Source organism: Oncorhynchus keta, chromosome 10, assembly GCF_023373465.1.
Source record: "Oncorhynchus keta strain PuntledgeMale-10-30-2019 chromosome 10, Oket_V2, whole genome shotgun sequence".
In the NCBI taxonomy this organism is placed as follows: Eukaryota; Metazoa; Chordata; class Actinopteri; order Salmoniformes; family Salmonidae; genus Oncorhynchus; species Oncorhynchus keta.
Window position 1 is genome coordinate 26,385,716 of NC_068430.1, and position 21,338 is coordinate 26,407,053.

The 21,338-nt window shown below is 43.2% G+C and overlaps 1 protein-coding gene across 2 annotated transcripts in view; it reads right to left on the reverse strand.

The window, feature by feature from the left end:
• LOC118388441 (receptor-type tyrosine-protein phosphatase gamma-like) overlaps positions 1-21,338 on the reverse strand; it is a 352,509-nt gene that overhangs the window by 235,142 nt on the left and 96,029 nt on the right. For both annotated transcript variants that reach the window (XM_035777526.2, XM_035777525.2), the window contains exon 2: positions 16,407-16,511. In XM_035777526.2, coding sequence (XP_035633419.2) covers positions 16,407-16,511 — 105 coding nt within the window. The remainder of the gene's footprint in view (positions 1-16,406; positions 16,512-21,338) is intronic.

Here is a 21,338-nt window from a genome sequence, read left to right on the forward strand (position 1 = left end):
GGAAGGAGGGGTCAGGGTGGGAGTGTGTGGCATGAGAGGGACAGGTCATCTCTACCTTACAGAGGGCTGCTGTCAATGCCCGAGTAAGGTTGTCACCTAACATTCAGACAATTAGACACTGTTTTCAATCATAGCCTGGTGTCCAGGATAAGTGAAAAACATAATTCTAGTGCTTAAAGAATGCACTCAATGAAACAACTCTCCAACGTATTAGGCCTCTTACATTACCAATGGCTTGTAAGGCACTCATGAGTGGACACGAATAGAAACATACACTTCATGACCAAAAATATACAGTTGAAGTCGGAATTTTACATTCACTTAGGATGGAGTCATTAAAACTTGTTTTTCAACCACTCAACACATTTCTTGTTAACAAACTATAGTTTTGGCAAGTTGGTTAGGACATCTACTTTGTGCATGACACAAGTAATTTTTCCAAAAATTATTTACAGACAGATTATATCACTTATAATTCACTGTATCACAATTCCAGTGGGTCAGAAGTTTACATACACTAAGTTGACTGTGCATTTAAATAGCTTGGAAAATTCCAGAAAATTATGTCATGGCTTTAGAAGCTTCTGATAGGCTAATTGACATAATTTGCATCAATTGGAGGTGTACCTGTGGATGTATTTCAAGGCCTACCTTCAAACTCAGTGCCTCTTTGCTTGACATTATGGGAAAATCAAAATAAATCAGCCAAGACACGTCAAATATTTCATTCCAAAATCATGGGCTTTAATATGGAGTTGGTCCCCCCTTTGCTGCTATAACAGCACAAGTCAGTTAACCCACTGTTCCCAGGCCGTCATTGAAAATAAGAATTTGTTCTTAACTGACCTTCCTAGTTAAATAAAGGTTTTAAAAAAACAATACATTTAAAGAAATTCAGCTTCCTGGGAGCCTCCACTCTTCCTGTCAGCAACGGGTCTGGCTGAAATAGCCGAAACCACTAATTTGAATGGGTGTCCACATACTTATGTATATCTAGTGTACTGAATAGAATGGAACTCTGGGGAATGTAGTTCAATTTCTACAAGAGTTCCGTCAGTTTCCTCAGGTGCAAACTCTAAATGGAAGACATCTTACCAAATAACTGTCTGACAACACATCCAAAGAGAGCATGTAGCACTTAAGGCTATGCAGCAGGGGGAGATTAACAGGCTACAAAGAGGAACATGGAATAGCAGTGAGGAGGGACCAGAGTAATCTGTGTAGATTAGCACTCCTGTGTCCCATGAGCTTTACCTTAGTTACAAAGTCAAAGAGAGAGGAGTTCTACAGACAGCCTAGCACAATAGAGACACACACCTTACACTGCAACATCCAACACATAGACACATACAGTGCCTTGCGAAAGTATTCGGCCCCCTTGAACTTTGCGACCTTTTGCCACATTTCAGACTTCAAACATAAAGATATAAAACTGTATTTTTTTTGTGAAGAATCAACAAGTGGGACACAATCATGAAGTGGAACGACATTTATTGGATATTTCAAACTTTTTTAACAAATCAAAAACTGAAAAATTGGGCGTGCAAAATTATTCAGCCCCCTTAAGTTAATACTTTGTAGCGCCACCTTTTGCTGCGATTACAGCTGTAAGTCGCTTGGGGTATGTCTCTATCAGTTTTGCACATCGAGAGACTGACATTTTTTCCCATTCCTCCTTGCAAAACAGCTCAAGCTCAGTGAGGTTGGATGGAGAGCATTTGTGAACAGCAGTTTTCAGTTCTTTCCACAGATTCTCGATTGGATTCAGGTCTGGACATTGACTTGGCCATTCTAACACCTGGATATGTTTATTTTTGAACCATTCCATTGTAGATTTTGCTTTATGTTTTGGATCATTGTCTTGTTCGATGACAAATCTCCGTCCCAGTCTCAGGTCTGTTGCAGACTCCATCAGGTTTTCTTCCAGAATGGTCCTGTATTTGGCTCCATCCATCTTCCCATCAATTTTAACCATCTTCCCTGTCCCTGCTGAAGAAAAGCAGGCCCAAACCATGATGCTGCCACCACCATGTTTGACAGTGGGGATGGTGTGTTCAGGGTGATGAGCTGTGTTGCTTTTACGCCAAACATAACATTTTACATTGTTGCCAAAAAGTTCAATTTTGGTTTCATCTGACCAGAGCACCTTCTTCCACATGTTTGGTGTGTCTCCCAGGTGGCTTGTGGCAAACTTTAAACAACACTTTTTATGGAAGCATTAAGAAATGGCTTTCTTCTTGCCACTCTTCCATAAAGGCCAGATTTGTGCAATATACGACTGATTGTTGTCCTATGGACAGAGTCTCCCACCTCAGCTGTAGATCTCTGCAGTTCATCCAGAGTGATCATGGGCCTCTTGGCTGCATCTCAGATCAGTCTTCTCCTTGTATGAGCTGAAAGTTTAGAGGGACGGCCAGGTCTTGGTAGATTTGCAGTGGTCTGATACTCCTTCCATTTCAATATTATCGCTTGCACAGTGTGTGTACTCTTTGAAAACCGCAACAGCTTCTTGGCATATCAGACATACAGCCGTTGATCGGACTTCAGTGAAGAAGTATTTTGTTGTCCACTCCTTATTAAACACTCGGCATTCGCTGTCCACTTTCCTTCTCTTTGGTCCGCTCATTTTCACAGAAGGGCTTAATGGTGACGTGAAACGAAGTGAAAATTAAAGTGAAATAAAGAGAAATACGCGCCACTCCAACAACGGTCAATGTGTTTTGAGTGCGCCATCTATTGGGGAAACGTGGGCATTGCAGGGAAAGGGGAAAAAATGAGGTTTTTACTATAATTTGGACAAGTTCGGCGGGCCGGATTAAAAAGCCTAACGGGCCGTATGTGGCCCGCGGGCCGTAGTTTGCCCATGTCTGATCTAGAATGTCAATGTCATCCCTTCTCTGGAACTACAGGGCTTAGCACGAACCATGAAAAACAGCCCAGACCATTTATTACTCCCCCGCCAAACTTTACAGTTGACACTGTGTATTCTCCTGGCATCCGCCAAACCCAGACAGTTATTGTGCTGAAGTTGCTTCCAGAGGCAGTTTGGAACTCGGTATTGAGTGTAGCAACTGAGGACAGACGATTTTTACGCGCTATGCACTTCAGCACTCGGCAGACCAGTTCTGTGAGCTTGTGTGGCCTAACACTTCGTGGCTTAGCCATTGTTGCTCCTAGACATTTCCCCTTCACAATAACAGCACTTACAGTTTACTGGGGCCACTCTAACAGGGCAGAAATTTGATGAACTGACTTGTTGGAAAGGTGGCATCCTATGATGGTGCCACATTGAAAGTCACTGAGCTCTTCAGTGTGGCCATTCTACTGCCAATGGTTGTCTATGGAGATTGCGTGGCTGTGTGTTCGATTTTATACACTTGTCAGCAATGGGTGTGGCTGAAATAGCCGGATCCACTCATCCACATACTTTGGCCATGTAGTGTATATTTAAAGTCATTACTATGATGGTGGGCGACATCTCATCTATAAGTCAGACTGGTGACAAAGGAGGTATTAAAAAAGTGTGTGTGTGCGTGTGCGTGTGTGTGTGTGTGTGTGTGTGTGTGTGTGTGTGTGTGTGTGTGTGTGTGTGTGTGTGTGTGTGTGTGTGTGTGTGTGTGTGTGTGTGTGTGTGTGTGTGTGTGTGTGAGAGAGAGAGTGTGTGTGTGTGCTACACCAGTGCAGATGAATGGGCAAAACTATCCAAGTATTCATCCTTGCCACACTGACAATTACAATGTAATGGAAAACGTCCATAAGAACATTGAATACAGGATCAATCGGGGTGTCTACGCCTCCTTTTTCAATTGATTTTAATTGTGTTTCCTTTCACTCTCTGCGATAGTTACCATCAGGCTTTAGGAGACTAATGACATCTCTAAACTCTCCTGGACCTGAGCTGCATGTTAAACTACTGGAGGTATGAATGAGTTTCTCTCTGCCTCTGTCTTTCTCACATCTCTCCTCCCTATCACCTTGCCTAACCATTATCCTTGTGAAGTTCCCCTTTCACACTCTGCCTATGAAGATATGGGATAATTGCTATGCATAGAATTAGAATTAGTAGACATTCCAACTGAAATAAATTATACTTGATATGTGACCTTCAAGTTGTATGTTTACATCCATATAGAGCATCTAATCAGAGACCTTCGGAGAGATTGAGGAAAAAAGAGAAGGAAAAGGGGAGAAGCTCAAAAATATTTTATGAGTGAAGCAACCTGCTCTGTTTATTAGACATGAGCACACTAACTCAAGCAAGAACACATGCACGCACGCATGCATGCAGACACACACACACACCTCCTCAGTTTGTTTACTGGGATGCCATCTCCTTCCTCCCGTCGTCCCTCCAGGATGATGTACGACAAAACTGGGAAATATTTCGCCAACATGATCTCAGCGAAATGAATGAATAATTCATGCATGATGAAGTCTTTTTAATATTTCGGGCATAATTAATAAGGCGACGCATCACTCCCCTCAAAGAGGAAATCGCATTGAATGTCAACAGCAGATGAATGAGACAGAAGGCAGAACCTGGTTCACTATCAGTCAGACACCAGCGACCATTCCACACACACCCACCAAAACACTCCCTCCCTTCAAAGCTTTCACACACGCTCGCACGCACGCGCACGCGCGCACACACACACACACACACACACACACACACACACACACACACACACACACACACACACACACACACACACACACACACACACACACACACACACACACACACACACACACACACACACACACACACACACACACACACACACACACTCACTATTTTCAAAGTCCCAGCAGTAGCAGGAAGATAAGGGGAAAGAGGGAGAAGCAGGTATTGGTAATTGGTAAGTTGTAACGTCCGTTGCTCTCGCTCTCTTTCATAAAGTCCACCAGCGAGGAAGAGAGATGGTGTTCCAGAGAGCTCAAGAGTCTAACACATCCCAGCTCTGCTTCCACCTCAAACTCACAGACCTGACCTGGGGAAGTAGATCACTCTGCAGAGAGGTGTCAACACTGCTAGGAACCAACGGCCAGATCCCCTCTATGAAGGACAGGGGGGTTACCACTGGATGCTCTAATGGGCCACTGTGGTGTGTGGGGGGTGATGCTGTCTCCGCACTACCAGGATCAGAACCAGGCTCTGAGCATAGCAGACGGTTTGAGCGACAACTCAGAGTGTCCACTTTAAGGGCAAAAGTAACACACACACCCTCTGTCAAAGCGTGTGTGTGTTCATGTCTAAAGGCGTCCGCATGCTTCCCAGTTTAAACAGTTCGGAAGGGTTCGTACATATATTATGACGACATTTTGTGACATTTATGTTTGTTTTGGACATTCCTGTGGGATTTTTCAGCTGTTCATGCAGACACATTTTTTTTTCTAGAAGCAAGCCAAAGTTTGGATCCGAAGTCTACGCACCTACGTCTGTGATTAGTCAACAGTAGGGATTCTTGAATAAAGTCTTTGTTGTCATTCAACAAGACTACTTGTTTTCATGCATTTTTCCCCCTTAGTTTTACATCTTAGTTTGATGTAAAATTTTGTGACTAAAATCTCTTTGGTAAAAACACCCAAATTGTTGCCAGATATCCTGAGTTATCTTAGATGAATTCTGACTATTTTGAGGAAATGTATGCTGGCTACGGCGTTTTAAAATGGACAAACAGTACTATAGCTGCTTCTTTTTCATTTTTTAAAATAAAGGTATTTTAAGAGAGTATGCGAGCAACCTCGTTCGGTTTCACTTAGCCAACTTCGGCTAGCCGCCAGCCAAACTGAAATATGTTTAAGCCTTAAAGCTTTTCATGAACTAACGAACAAACCACAGGAGGTTGGTGGACCTTAATTGGGGAAGAGGGGCTTGTGGTAATGGCCGGAGCAGAATTAATGGAATGGTATCAAATACATCAAACACATGTTTTCCGTCCAGCCATTATTATGAGCCTTCCTCCCCTCAGCAGCCTCCACTGGAACACACCTACACACACACCTCATAATCTGGTGTGCACCACTGTTACCTCTCCAGGGATCTTCCTCAGAAGGCAATGTTTACCAGACCACACAGGCAAGCTCACATTAAACTTGGCATTTCTACTCATCCCTTATTCAGCTACATCTTTCTCATATTCCCCCCTCTGCTCCCACACTTAATCTGTTCACACCCTTGCTCTGCCAAATATGCTGTATTTATTCTCCACTCACCCCCTCTCACTGTCCACCTTTTACTTTGAAAGCCACATACACACAGACAAACATACACACGCACACGCACACGCACACACACACACACACACACACACACACACACACACACACACACACACACACACACACACACACACACACACACACACACACACACACACACACACACACACACGGGCACACACAGCCCTCCTTTGCTTTATAGAGAGATACGATGCTCCCTCAGTCTCCCTAGAGTCTCTGTGTGTGGCGATATTACCAGCCCTGTTATGAGTAATGGCCCAGAGTACTAAAGCTTGAAATAAACTTGAATCAATTTCACAATGTGTGGCTCTGGCTAATCCATTTGCTGCTTTTCAGCTGCACAGCAGAGAGAAACTATAACCAAACAAACACAAACAAATACACACAAGCAAGCAGACACACAAACACACACACACAGCTCCTAACCACCACCTTATACCACAGATCAGATTAGCCTAAACCAAGCATTTGTGTTATACTTACTCATCTGGAAGGCATCCACATCCAGCCCACGCACACACACTCTCTCCAACCACTCTCCAACTGCAGATTAAACATTAAAGAGTGATCACCATCTACTTCCCATTGCTCTCTCCCTCATCCCTCTCTTCCTGTCTCCTATATTTAGCTCTATCCATGATTTTCTTCTTACCTTTCATCAGAGGCTCCAGTTTTGAGTCATTAAGCAGGCCTGCACAGAGCCCCACTCGGCCCCCACCACCCCCCTACATTTATCCACACACAGCCCACTTGATCTGATCTCATGCACTCCATTCTATTGCACTCGCCTGATCTTGAGGCCAATTTAATCAACCTATTCCGAGAAATAGTATTTGTGTAAGCTTAAACAAATCTTGATCGTCTGTTGATAGAATGATTGTGGAAACTACACGACATGACCAAAACATCTCCAAAATCATAGGCATTAATATGGAGTTGGTCCCCCTTTGCTGTTATAACAGCCTTCACTCTTCTGGGAAGGATTTCCAGTAGATGTTGGAACATTGCTGCAGGGACTTGTTTCCATTCAGCCATAAGAGCATTAATGGGGTTGGGCATTGATGTTGGGCGATTAGGCCTGGCTCGCAGTCGGCGTTCCAATTCATCCCAAAAATGTTCGGTGGGATTGAGGTCAGGGCTCTGTGCAGGCCCGTCAAGGTCTTCCACACCGATCTTGACAAATCATTTCTGTATGGCCCTCACTTTGTGCACAGGGGCATTGTCATGCTGAAACAGGAAAGGGCCACAAAGTTGGAAGCACAGAATCATCTAGAATGTCATTGTATGCTGTAGCGTTAAGATTTCCCTTCACTGGAACTAAGGGGCCTAGACCGAACCATGAAAAACAGCCTCATACCATTATTCCTCCTCCACCAAACTTTACAGTTGGCACATCCGCCAAACCCAGATTCGTCGGACGGACTGCCAGACGGTGAAGCGTGATTCACCTCTCCAGAGAACGCGTTTCAACTGCTCCAGAATCCAATGGCAGCAAGGTTTACACCACTCCAGCCACTTGGTATTGCGCATTTTGAATTTAGGCTTGTGTGCGGCTGCTCGGCCATGGAAACCCATTTCATGAAGCTCCAGACAAACAGTTCTTGAACTGACGTTGCTTCCAGAGGCAGTTTGGAACCTGGTTGTGAGTGTTGCAACCGAGGACAGACTATTTTTATGCTCTACGCGCTTCAGCACTCGGCACTCCCGTTCTGTGAGCTTGTGTGGCCTGCCACTTCACGGATTAGCCGCTGTTGCTCCTAGACGTTTCCACTTCACAATAACAGCACTTATAGTTGACTGGGGCAGCTCTAGCAGGGCAGATATTTGACGAACTGACTTGTTGAAAAGGTAGCATCCAATGATGATGTCACATTGAGCCCTTCTATTGTCGATGTTTGTCTATGGAGATTGCATGGCTGTGCGCACAATTTTATACACCCGTCAGCAACGGGTGTGGCTAAAATAGCAGAATCCACATATTTGAAGGGGTGTCCACATACCTTTGTATATATAGTGTATATAAAGTCATCCATATGAATAGTTGGTGAGCAGCTCAGTTTGCTGGCTGACAGCTGAATGTTACCATGCATTTATGAAAATGATGGCAATTATATAATTCATCCTAATGCAGCCTAAGGCTTTGCATTACTAATAAGCTGGCGTGTTTAAAGAACTCCATGTAATATCTTATTCTGCACATCTTACGTAATACAAATCTTACTTCCAAGCCTCCCCCGTGTGTACGTCAAGAAGAGAGATTTAATTAGGTCAGAGAGGAAGAGGCGAAGCGAGAGGGATAACTTGGCCCAAAATCTGTCTTTTCCATTTTTTGGCCTAAACAAGCGAGGAGTTTTTGCATGGAGGTCAATGAGAGTGTCGAATTTGGTCAACAAAAAATGTAATGGCTTATTTGATGCATGTGGCTTATTTGATCGAACATAAGTTTCGTAATGCTTAGGTTGCTACAAGTCTAATGATATAAGTAGGACACGTGACATCCCGGCAACTTTGATTAAAAAAAACACTTTATATCGGATTTGTGCCTGTTGTTCACACTCATATCTGCCCTCTCATTGACTAAAATGGTCCCACCTGATCATGCCTCCACCTGAACTGCCTTCCATTTTTCAAGACATTTAATTTAATCGTGAAAGTTGCCACTTGAGTATCTGGTCGATATAATGGATAATCTGTGATTAAGTCAAAACCAGCTTTAATTACTCCTCAAATTCCCCCTCACTGCACATTCCCTCCCCTTCTTCCCTCCATCCATCCATCCATCCATCCCTTCTCTAACATTAGATCAGTATTTTCTGTGCCGAGGAATGAGAGGAGAGGAGGAAAGAGAGGAGAGTAGAGGAGGGGAGAGGGAGGTAGGACAATGGGTCATCTACATTCCAAATCCATCCACCATCTTCTGCTCTGATTGTAGTGATGTTGATCTTTATAACCCACTTACAGGGCCAGCCACAACAGTCAGGAGGAATAAAACCAGTAAAAACACAAGCTCAAACACTTGAAACAAACACAGGATTCACTCAGCCAGGCAGCCAAACAGAGCCATCTGGTTTTGGTCTCATCTCTCTACCTCCACCCCTCCTCCTTCTCTCTTCTCCATCTTTCCCTCCCTTGACTCTCTCTTCCTCAGCCTCCCTCTTTCTGTCTCTCCCTTTTTCTATGTGTCAAGTGCACGGTTTGTCCTTGGTAAGGTGTTAGCAGCAGCAGTGAAGGTAGTGATGTCATCACCAGGAACCCACCGCCTCTCAATGTGACCTACATACTTTATCGGACACCTCTACCTCATGCCACGCCACTCCCTCTCTCTGCCTCTATCTCACATCTCTCCCTCTTGATCCTTTTCCCCTCTCTCGCTTTACCTCTCCCTCTCTGTCTTCCTCTCCAATCCACTGTATCCGGAGCTGAAGCATGCCTGAGGTCAGGGTCTAAAATGGAGAGATTACTCAAACAGTACAAAGTCATATTCAATTAGGATGGCGGGATATTGGCTGTACAGTAAATTGCACAATTACTGCAGCACAGTGGCAGATGTGCAGCTCCATTTGCAGGAGTGTGCTGCTGTCAGTAGAGCTGGGTCATTCTATTAGAGCGGCCTCATGATGGGCCATGCTGTTCTGATGCCGTACATACTTAAACACAGCACAGACACGCTCTGCTCGCCACATTCATGAATGAAAGACAACAAGCCTTGCAGAGCCAGAGAGAGAGAGGGCTGTCTCTCTCATTAATTAATTTACTCTCTCTCCATCTCTCTTATTTGCTTTCACTCCTGTCATTCTTGTTTTCATTCTCCACTCTTGTTTTCATCCTCCACCTCAACCCTAATTTTAACACCTTCATTACCACTTCCTGTTTCTGTTACAGCCCTATGTCACATGATGTATTTGCATAGGTAAAAATCCTTAGTACAAAGAGAGAGAGCTACGGCAGAGCTAGGCTATCAGTCCTCTGATCTTTTAGTTATAGTAGTTAATGCCAAATTGTAATTATTTCGCCACTATGGCCTATTTATTGCCTTACCTCCCTAATCTTACTACATTTGCACACACTGTACATATATTTTTCTATTGTGCTATTGACTGTATGTTTGTTTATCCCATGTCTAACTCTGTGTTGTTGTTTTTGTCGAACTGCTTTGCTTTATCTTGGCCAGATCGCAGTTGTAAATGAGAACTTGTTCTCAACTAGCCTACCTGGTTAAATAAAGGTGAATTTAAATGAAATAAAAATAGCATACCCTGAGAGCAAGTAGCGCCATTCAGGGGTTCCTGTATCACAACTAAAGCCAGCTAAAGGGTACCTTACAAGCAAACATTGACTGACATAGTAGAGTGTGAAAGACAGACAGCTTGAAAGAGAGATTGAGATGTGCCACCACAAACAGGGAAAATCGAGCTGGGAGTGAGAGAAAAGAGGACTTGAACACCACACTAGGAAGCTGCTCTCATCAGCATGCCAAGTCAGGTTTGAGGCTTTGTTTTTCATTCTGTTAGGCTGCCCTCAGCCCTCTGTTCCCTCTAAACATTCAGCTGCCTTGACACAACATCTCTCTGGCTCTCTCAATTAAATTTCAATTTAAGGGGCTTTATTGGCATGGGATACATATGTTTACAATGCCAAAGCAAGTGAAATAGATAATGAACAAATAAACAATAAAAACGAACAGTAAAACATTCCAAAAGAATAGAGATGTTTCAAATGTCATATTATGTCTCTATACAGTGTTCTAACGATGTGCAAGTACAAAAGGGAAAATAAATAAACATAAATATGGGTTGTATTTACAATGGTGTTTGTTCTTCACTGGTTGCCCTTTTCTTGTGGCAATAGGTCACAAATATTGCTGCTGTGATTTCACACTGTGGTATTTCACCCAATAGATATGGGAGTTTATCAAAATTGGATTTGATATTCAAATTCTTTGTGGGTCTGTGTAATCTGAGGGAAGTATGTGTCTCTAATATGGTCATACATTTGGCAGGAGGTTAGGAAGTGCAGCTCAGTTTCCACCTCATTTTGTGGGCAGTGTGCACATACAGTAAGTAGCCTGCCTATGGCAGACCTGGCAAGGCTATGTTCACTGAGTTAGTACATAGTCAAAGCTTTCCTTAATGTTGGGTCAGGTATTTTGCCACTGTGTACTTTGTTTGCTCAGTTTTTGCTCATGTAAATTCTTTCCAGTGTGTCAAGTACTTCTCTTTTGTTTTCTCATGATTTGGTTGGGTCTAATTGTGTTGCTGTCCTGAGGCTCTGCTTGTGTTTGTGAACAGAGCCCCAGGACCAGTTTGCTTAGGGGACTCTTCTCCAGGTTCATCTATCTGTGGGTGATGGCTTTGTTAAGGAAGGTTTGGGAATCGCTTCCATTTACAGTAGGAGGTTGTAGAATTTAACAGCTCTTTTTTGGTAATCAGGAGTTATCGGCCAAATTATGCTCTGCATGCATTATTTTGTGTTTTACGTTGTACACAGAGGATATTTTTGCAGAATTCTGCATGCAGAGTCTCAATGTGGTGTTTGTCCCATTTTGTTCATTCTTGGTTGGTGAGTGGACCCCAGACCTCACAACCATAAAGGGTAGATGTTTAGGCCGAGGTATGTATAGTTTTTTGTGTGCTCTATTGAAAAGGTGTCTAGATGGAATTTGTATTACTGGACCATTTTTGGAACACCATTATTTTTGTCTTACTGAGATTTACTGTCATAATTTCCATTTGAAGAAATAATTATACAGAGCTGGAAGAGATGTATCAGTGACCAATGACCACCTGTGCTAAAAATATTTATTTCAATGTTTTTTGTGTGGGCAGAATTGATTAAATAATACTATTTCTCCATCTTCATTTCATATCATTGTATACGATGAGGACTGCTGTTGACAGGCAAGTCTGTGATTGTCCTAATGTCATTTCAGAACCTCTATGGAAGGCAGTTCTGTAAAGGTTGGCATGGCAACCAGATGCCCTACCATTGTCATAACTCTGCTAGATCTCAAATTACATGTAATTCCCCTGAGTGCTGATGAAATCACTAAAAGGTGTTGGATAACCCATCACACCTTACACGAATGACCTGCTCTGAAGACCCCATTCAGTAAATAACGTGCATATTAATCCATTAGGAAACACCCTTAAGTGCATTTTAGGGCAAGTGGAGCACTGCAGATTGAAGGTTTATCCAATGCAGTTTTTCTTTCTTTTTTTCTTTTCTTTCTTTTCTAACCTTTATTTAACCAGGCAAGTCAGTTAAGAACAAATTCTTATTTTCAATGACGGCCTGGGAACAATGGGTTAACTGCCTGTTCAGGGGCAGAACGACAGATTTGTACCTTGTCAGCTCAGGGGTTTGAACTTGCAACCTTCCGATTACTAGTCCAACGCTCTAACCACTAGGCTACCCTGTCCACTACTACAGCATACTACTGAATATGCATAGAGGATCCACTCCAAAGCATATTTACACATCCTCAGAAATACACACAGAAATCCGATACGTGTACAAACACTCATAAGAAGTAAAGGCACACTCTTAGAATCCAAGGAGTGGATTTAAGCATAGGCCTACTGACTAAGCAGCACACTAAAGAAAATATATATATTTTGTTTAACATCCTCACATAAATTACTATCTTTATGAGTTGTTATTTAAGTCACAGCCCTTAATCCTCTAAAGTTAAACTACAGTACAATATATCATCAATGTCCATCTTCATGTATTTTCTTCAAGGCTGCACACAAAACCTAGAGAGCTCTCAACTCAAGCCTGCCAGTGAATGTGAAATGGGCTATGAGGATTGATATGAAACAGACAAGGTGGTGAATTCTCTATCTCATAAATTAGGGTACGTCTCCCATTGAAGCCAGAAGTATTGAGGCTACAAGGGATTTAAAATGAATATCCAGCAAGTTGGGGGTGAGGGGAGGGACGGAGGGTGATTTATAGTGCCATTGAGCTAATTCTTTTTTTACGTGGAAAAGTGGAACTTTCCATCAAATCCACCTTAATGTGAACTTTGTAGCGGTGTGTGGAAGAGAAGGCATGAGGGAGGGCCTATTGATCTGGCCTCAGTGTTTCAGTCAGACGCTCACAAAAAGGCAGCTTAGAATATATGGAAAAGCACTTGTAATTATGTAGACTGGAGGGCATAACTCACCCGGGGTCATTTGTTTGGTTTATACTGCATATCTTAATTAAGGCCTCAGCCGCTTCACTTTGAGGCAGTAATTCTGATATGAGCAATGACAGGTCGTATGTTCAGTCTTTCCAGGTCCTTGATATCCTTTGTCTGCTGTTATGGACTGCCCTCATCAATTCAAACCACAGCTTTTCAACAGAGTTTAAGTCAGGAGACTGAGATGGCCATGGCAAAATGTTGATTTTGCGCTCAATTATCCATTTATTTGTAGGTTTTGATTAGTGTTGTGGGTTATTGTCTTGCTGGAGGATCCACTTGTGGGCCAAGTTTCAACCTCCTGGCAGAGGCAACCAGGTTTTTGGCTAAAATGTCCTGGCACTGGAAAAGTTTATGATGCCGTTGACCTTAACAAGGGCCCCAGGTCCAGTGGAAGCAAAATTGCTCAAAAATATCAAAGATCCACCACCATATTTGACCATAGGTATGAGGTTATTTTCTGCTTCTGCTTGTGTTTTTCAATGCTAAACCCACCACTGGTGTGCGTGGCCAAAGAGCTCTATTTTCATATCATCCGACCATAGCACCGATTCCAATCCAAGTAACAATGCCATTTAGAAAATAATTTCAACAAAAAAAATGAACATGGAATATAGCTCAGTATTTGTCTGATTTATTGTACAGTCTTTTTTGCCTGGCCCTGAATGTACACAAAGAATGGCCAAAAATGGCCATAAGGGTACCAAGTCTAGGGCTGTACAAGTTATTAATCAGTTAACTTGAGTTCACTTTTTGTATTTTTAGTGCACCATTTTTTTGTTTGTGATTAATTGCATTGTCTGAAAGTCTTCGAAATACAGGGAGAACATACAAAATACATCATCTATACATCTAAAAACAACAATGTAATGTCAAAACAAGTTGACATTGAGGTTAACGAAGTTGTGCTTTATCAATTTACCTGACTTTGTTGACTAACTTTGGACAAAATCAAGATGTCAATGCTTTTTGTATAAAAAATCTTACATTACAGCTACATTTTGCGATTAATCGTAAGGGGTTCAATCGTCAGAGGTTCCAACTGTAGAACCCAGTTCCTACATATGAATATAAAAATGGATTTTATCAAACAAAACTATGCTACATTTTATCTCTGGGACCCTCAGGATGACAAATCAGAGCAAGATTACTGAATGTAAGTACATTATTTACCTTCAGAGGTGAATGTATCAAACCAGTTGCCGTGATAAAAGTTTTGTTGTTGTGCACTCTCTTCAAACAATAGCATGGTATTTTTTCACTGTAAAAGCTACTGTTAATTGGACAGTGCAGTTAGATTAACAATAATTTAAGCTTTCTGCCCATATAAGACATGTCTATGTCCTGGAAAGTTGTCTGTTACTTACAACGTCATTCTAGTCACATTAGCGCATCTTAGCAACGAGGGACACAGATACCGTAGATCCTTCAGAGGTTACTAAAAGTAAATCCTAAGATTAACTCGATGAAATGTTTTAAATTGTTTGAAAGTCCTAGTACCAACACAATTACAGTTGATCCGAACACATTTCAATGACAGTTTCTTAAGTCATCATTTATGTATACAACTTCTAAAGAATAACAGACATCCATATAGTAACATATTCACTGGCGTAATAAGGCATCCAATATTGGTGAAGTCATCACTTCGCAACCTGGTGAGCTTACAGTAAAACAGTTATAAAGCTCTGTATAAAGCTCTGTCCGAATTAGCTTGTCGTAATGAGATCCACCAGTATATATTCAGATGACAGATTCCAGAATGGCTACCTCACTGAGGCATAGCAGACTGCCCCATCAGCCCGCCAGAGAGAATGACGCATTAACATGTAGAGAGAGATGAGAGCTTAGAGCTGTGCACAAACTCAGGCAATATTTAGGGACAGCCCTGCATACTGCCTCTCCTCTGCTTCATGTCCCTAAGGCCCAGAGAGAGAGAGAGAGAGAGAGAGAGAGAGAGAGGATAGAGAGAGAGATATGCAGTTCTGTATTGGTGACAGGTCTGTAGTTTCTGCTAGAATAGCGAGGTATAAGGAGGCTCTCAGCTGTTTGAGAGGAGAAATAGCAGTGGGTAACCGGGCCCCAAAGGGACTGATGTGATTATTAAATATCAGGGTGGGCTACCAGAGTGCCACCGCTGATTCACATGAAAGGGTTAGGAGCCATCAGTATTCTCAAACCAAGCATAACCTACTATCCTCAGCTCTCTCTCACTCACTTGCTCACACTCACTCACTCACTCACTCACTCACTCACTCACTCACTCACTCACTCACTCACTCACTCACTCACTCACTCACTCACTCACTCACTCACTCACTCACTCACTCACTCACTCACTCACTCACTCACTCACTCACTCACTCACTCACTCACTCACTCACTCACTACAGTACCTGCTATAGCACCAGCCTATCCGTTTGTTCAGAAAGAAATGGAGGGATCTCTGTGACTGTCCTACACAATCTGTATTGTTTTCTTCTTGCTGAAATTACACCCACAGTTACATCAGAGTCTTATATAAGCCTTTAATATTATGCGTGCCATGACACAAAACACCATTACTAGATCTAAGCATCAATACCCAGCTCGCTAAGTGAATCTGTCACCAGCTCTACTTTGCCACGAGCCCCTGGCTTTAATGCAGCGTCGGGCTACAATTAGAGTAGACATGGGAACAGAAATATATTTAAAAAATAAAGATCATTTGTTGCCCGAGGCTTGGTTGCACAGTAAAATATTAATGCTCCTCCTCTGCAAATATCGCTCAGAGGGACAAAAGAAGTCACTTTTTTTCCACAGAAACATTCATAAAATAAAAAGCCCAGAGAATCCCTGAGGCCAGGGCTCTAAAGAACAGGGAGCATAGGCGGAGGAAGAGGGAGAGAGGAGAGAAGGAGAAGGGGGAGAGAGAGAGAGACAGAGAGAGAGAGAGAGAGAGAGAGTAAGAACCATTCTGCATTAACACACACACCTGAATAGGCCCAGTAGGACTCCTCGGCCGCTCTTCTGAGTCTGCTCCCGGGCGCTCGGCCATCTTGGCTCCCTTGCGTGGACCCGGGCTGCCCTCCTGTCAGCGCTGTGTGGGGGAGAGAAAGGAGAAGGATGTCACCAAAATGGCACTGCACTCACTCACTGCGGTAAAACAAAAAAGCACTGCTCTTGCTAACAGCATTCTCATTAAGAAACAGAGACCAAATTACACAGCCAGTGCTTACAATGACTTCCCTAAACATCCTACCACAAAAGCCACAACAAATTCCTTAAAACTCAGGCATGAATACAGATACATACAGTGCCTTGCGAAAGTATTCGGCCCCCTTGAACTTTGCGACCTTTTGCCACAATTCAGGCTTCAAACATAAAGATATAAAACTGTATTTTTTTGTGAAGAATCAACAACAAGTGGGACACAATCATGAAGTGGAACAACATTTATTGGATATTTCTAACTTTTTTAACAAATCAAAAACTGAAAAATTGGGCGTGCAAAATTATTCAGCCCCCTTAAGTTAATACTTTGTAGCGCCACCTTTTGCTGCGATTACAGCTGTAAGTCACTTGGGGTATGTCTCTATCAGTTTTGCACATCGAGAGACTGAAATTTTTTCCCATTCCTCCTTGCAAAACAGCTCGAGCTCAGTGAGGTTGGATGGAGAGCATTTGTGAACAGCAGTTTTCAGTTCTTTCCACAGATTCTCGATTGGATTCAGGTCTGGACTTTGACTTGGCCATTCTAACACCTGGATATGTTTATTTTTGAACCATTCCATTGTAGATTTTGCTTTATGTTTTGGATCATTGTCTTGTTGGAAGACAAATCTCCGTCCCAGTCTCAGGTCTTTTGCAGACTCCATCAGGTTTTCTTCCAGAATGGTCCTGTATTTGGCTCCATCCATCTTCCCATCAATTTTACCCATCTTCCCTGTCCCTGCTGAAGAAAAGCAGGCCCAAACCATGATGCTGCCACCACCATGTTTGACAGTGGGGATGGCGTGTTCAGGGTGATGAGCTGTGTTGCTTTTACGCCAAACATAACATTTTGCATTGTTGCCAAAAATTTCAATTTTGGTTTCATCTGACCAGAGCACCTTCTTCCACATGTTTGGTGTGTCTCCCAGGTGGCTTGTGGCAAACTTTAAACAACACTTTTTATGGAAGCTTTAAGAAATGGCTTTCTTCTTGCCACTCTTCCATAAAGGCCAGATTTGTGCAATATACGACTGATTGTTGCCCTATGATTGTGTCCTACTTGTTGTTGATTCTTCACAAAAAAATACAGTTGTATATCTTTATGTTTGAAGCCTGAAATGTGGCAAAAGGTCGCAAAGTTCAAGGGGGCTGAATACTTTCGCAAGGCACTGTAGATACATAGTGTGGCTCATTGGTAAGAGCCACACTTTGTCAGATCCGATTATGCCAGGCTCATTGTGACTGTGGGGCCTCTGGGATGTGAGCTGCGGGCTACTGAGTTTTTGGGTAAGAGTCACCCACACTCCTGCCCCTCACTTGCTGTGCCACAAATGGGCTTTGGCAATACCTGGGAATAACTGGCATTTTACATTTTATCTGACCTAAAATGGCCACATGCGGTTATGAGAGAGAGAGAGAGAGAGAGAGAGAGAGAGAGAGAGAGAGAGAGAGAGAGAGAGAGAGAGAGAGAGAGAGAGAGAGAGAGAGAGAGAGAGAGCGTCACAGGTAAGAGGACACGTGCTGAGCGCTGGCTGACCGTGTGGTTACCTCCTTACTCACTGCATCACCAAGGACACTGGGCCACCGGAGATGTCAATCAAAGCCTAATGGTATTTTAAAGGTTGCTCGCTGGGCATTTTGGTTACTTAAGGGCTTGATATAAACAATGGGTGACTCTTTGTTTCAATGACAGACCGATTTTTCTCTCTTCTTTAATTCTTGGGGATGTAAGCTTGAGCATGCCTGTGAATGTCAATGAGAGGCCAGTCCATGGCTTTTCTATGAATTACATTATCGATTCCCAATACTCTCCCAACAGAAAATGTTATTATGCAGCCCCACCCTAACCTCTCAATCCACGCCAAACCCATCCTCTCACTATCCTTCTTCTTGCCTTTCTTTCTGTCATTCATTGTCTCTCCCATTGTCTCTTACCCTTGACTCTCTTTCTCTAACACACACACACACACACACATCGTACAAGCTCATCTCATTCTTCCCCACATGCCTGTGAGGCCACAGGAGTTAACCCTGTCCTCTCATGGCTGTAGCACTTCAGCCGTGGCCAGTCATTTAACAGCTAGCCACTATCTACACAGGTGTCCATTAAAGCAGTCAATCAGTCCACAGTGCCAAAGCCCAGCCCAGAAACTCTGGGCTGTACTGAAACTATCCCCAGCACTGTAACATAAGAATATAAATGTCAGTGCCAATGACAATATGGGGTGGGGAGGGGAGAGGGAACTAGGGATGGGAGGAGAAGAGGTGCTGATGGGGAGGAAATGCTACAGAGGGATAGATGGCAGAATGATGGGTAGAATGAGAGGAGAGAAGTAGACAGAGAAAGAGGGAGAGAAGAGGACAGAGTAATACAGTGTCGGGTCATAGTGGGGTGGGACCCTTTTTTCAGCCCAGCCCACTCTCTTAGAGACAGTCTCTGGTCACTGTGATGGGCAGCCTGCTGCTTGGCAACTGTTCAACAGGAGGAGAGGAGAGCAGGAGGCGAGAAAGAAGGGAGAAAAGAACAAAGGCCTTCTATGCGTTTTCAGAGGAGGAGGAAGGAGGGGGGAGAGAGGAGGGAACAGGCTTCGACTGGTAGTGCCAGTTTAAAAAAGTCACAAGCAATGTTCCCTCTAAGCTGCACACGTGCGTGGGCACGCAACTCCCCCAGGACTGCCGTGCAGAAGAAATATCAGCCTGCGAAGAGAAGCACGAGATTGAACTTCACTCAACTTTCTGGAGTTTTCCCCGTTAGTTAACACTATCAACGTTTCCCTTTGCTGTGGGAATTGTGATCGAATCAATGAAATATTAGCCACGTTCAGTGCAACATACCGAACTATGCAAGACTAGGTATGCAAAACTGACTATGCAAGAGATTTTGTTGTAGGCAGAGCACATTGGAATAGGATTATCATTCTCTTCTCCTATCCACTGCTCTCTGTGTCTTCTACCACAACAGTCACCACTTCCCTGCTCTCCCAGACCCTGTCAAAGACTATCAACGTCAACACAGCCAGCAAAGCAGCGAAGATACACACACCACACACGCATGCACACACACACACACACAGACGCACAAATACAAACCACCACACAAAGACACTAGCAGTCATGTGTCATACTAAGGGCGCAGAAAACCCTGTCCTAAAAAACAGCATCTTATTCAAACTCATTGCATAGAGCACATAGTGTTATGAGGGAAATTTAGAAAGCCCTTGTTTAACAGTGCAGGCAATGCTAGGGATGTCTGGGGGCTGACATTTTTGTCAGGCCATCTCTGCAGAAACAATGATATGGGGAGATGTCATCGAATAAGGATCCGAGTCGAGAACTATGATTTTCTCATTCAGATCCCCATTAGCTGCTGAAGAAGCAGCAGCTACTCTTCCAAGCCCTGTATCTATATCTATAAAACTTCCCTGAGGCTAAGGTCTCGACTTTAACAGAAAGCCAAATGAAATAGACAGTTCAGCAGTGAAAGAGAGAATGAAGTAGACAGTTACGCAGTGTCCTGGAAACAGAGAATGAAGTAGACAGTTACGCAGTGTCCTGGAAACAGAGAATGAAGTAGACAGTTACGCAGTGTCCTGGAAACAGAGAATGAAGTTACGCAGACAGAGAATGAAGTTTCGCAGTGTCCCTGGAAACAGAGAATGAAGAATGAAATAGACAGTTACGCAGTGTCCTGGAAACAGAGAATGAAGTAGAGTGTCCTGGAAACAGAGAATGAAGTAGACAGTTACGCAGTGTCCTGGAAACAGAGAATGAAGTAGACAGTTACGCAGTGTCCTGGAAACAGAGAATGAAGTAGACAGTTACGCAGTGTCCTGGAAACAGAGAATGAAATAGACAGTTACGCAGTGTCCTGGAAACAGAGAATGAAGTACGCAGTGTCCTGGAAAGACACAGAGAATTACGCAGTGTCCTGGAAACAGAGAATGAAGTAGACAGTTACGCAGTGTCCTGGAAACAGAGAATGAAGTAGACAGTTACGCAGTGTCCTGGAAACAGAGAATGAAGTAGACAGTTACGCAGTGTCCTGGAAACAGAGAATGAAGTAGACAGTTACGCAGTGTCCTGGAAACAGAGAATGAAGTAGACAGTTACGCAGTGTCCTGGAAACAGAGAATGAAGTAGACAGTTACTCAGTGTCCTGGAAACAGAGAATGAAGTAGACAGTTACGCAGTGTCCTGGAAACAGAGAATGAAGGTGCCATTGGTGGCTTCACAAGGGTAATGAAGTTGTGATTAGCTCTTTTTGGCAAGACCTGCAGCACCTGCAATGTCAACTCCCAGATTCACTAGGACAGAGAAGTCACATTGAGCTCTATTTGAAAGGGGTGTTCAGCAAGGTCAGAATGCGCGCACACACACAAACCAACAAAAACACACACTATGCAAAATCTGCATGGCAAATACAATATACGTGAATGCCAACAACAACAAATGTGCTTCCTTGCTCCAGCTGTACGTACTGCCAGAACTCCATAAAGCAGAAAAACTGAAACTTTGACTGACCCTGTCTCTTGTTTCCACACCGAGTGAATCACACAAAAGTTCCTCTTGAGAAAAGAGATGGAAAGCATTGGTTCCTGCCATCCACCCATCCCAGCAGACCAGCCATTGAAGCTATTGCTGCATGTTTGCTGTCACTTCATTCAAACACAGAATGTACTTAAACTTGGATTTTTTTTATACCACTTCAGTGGTT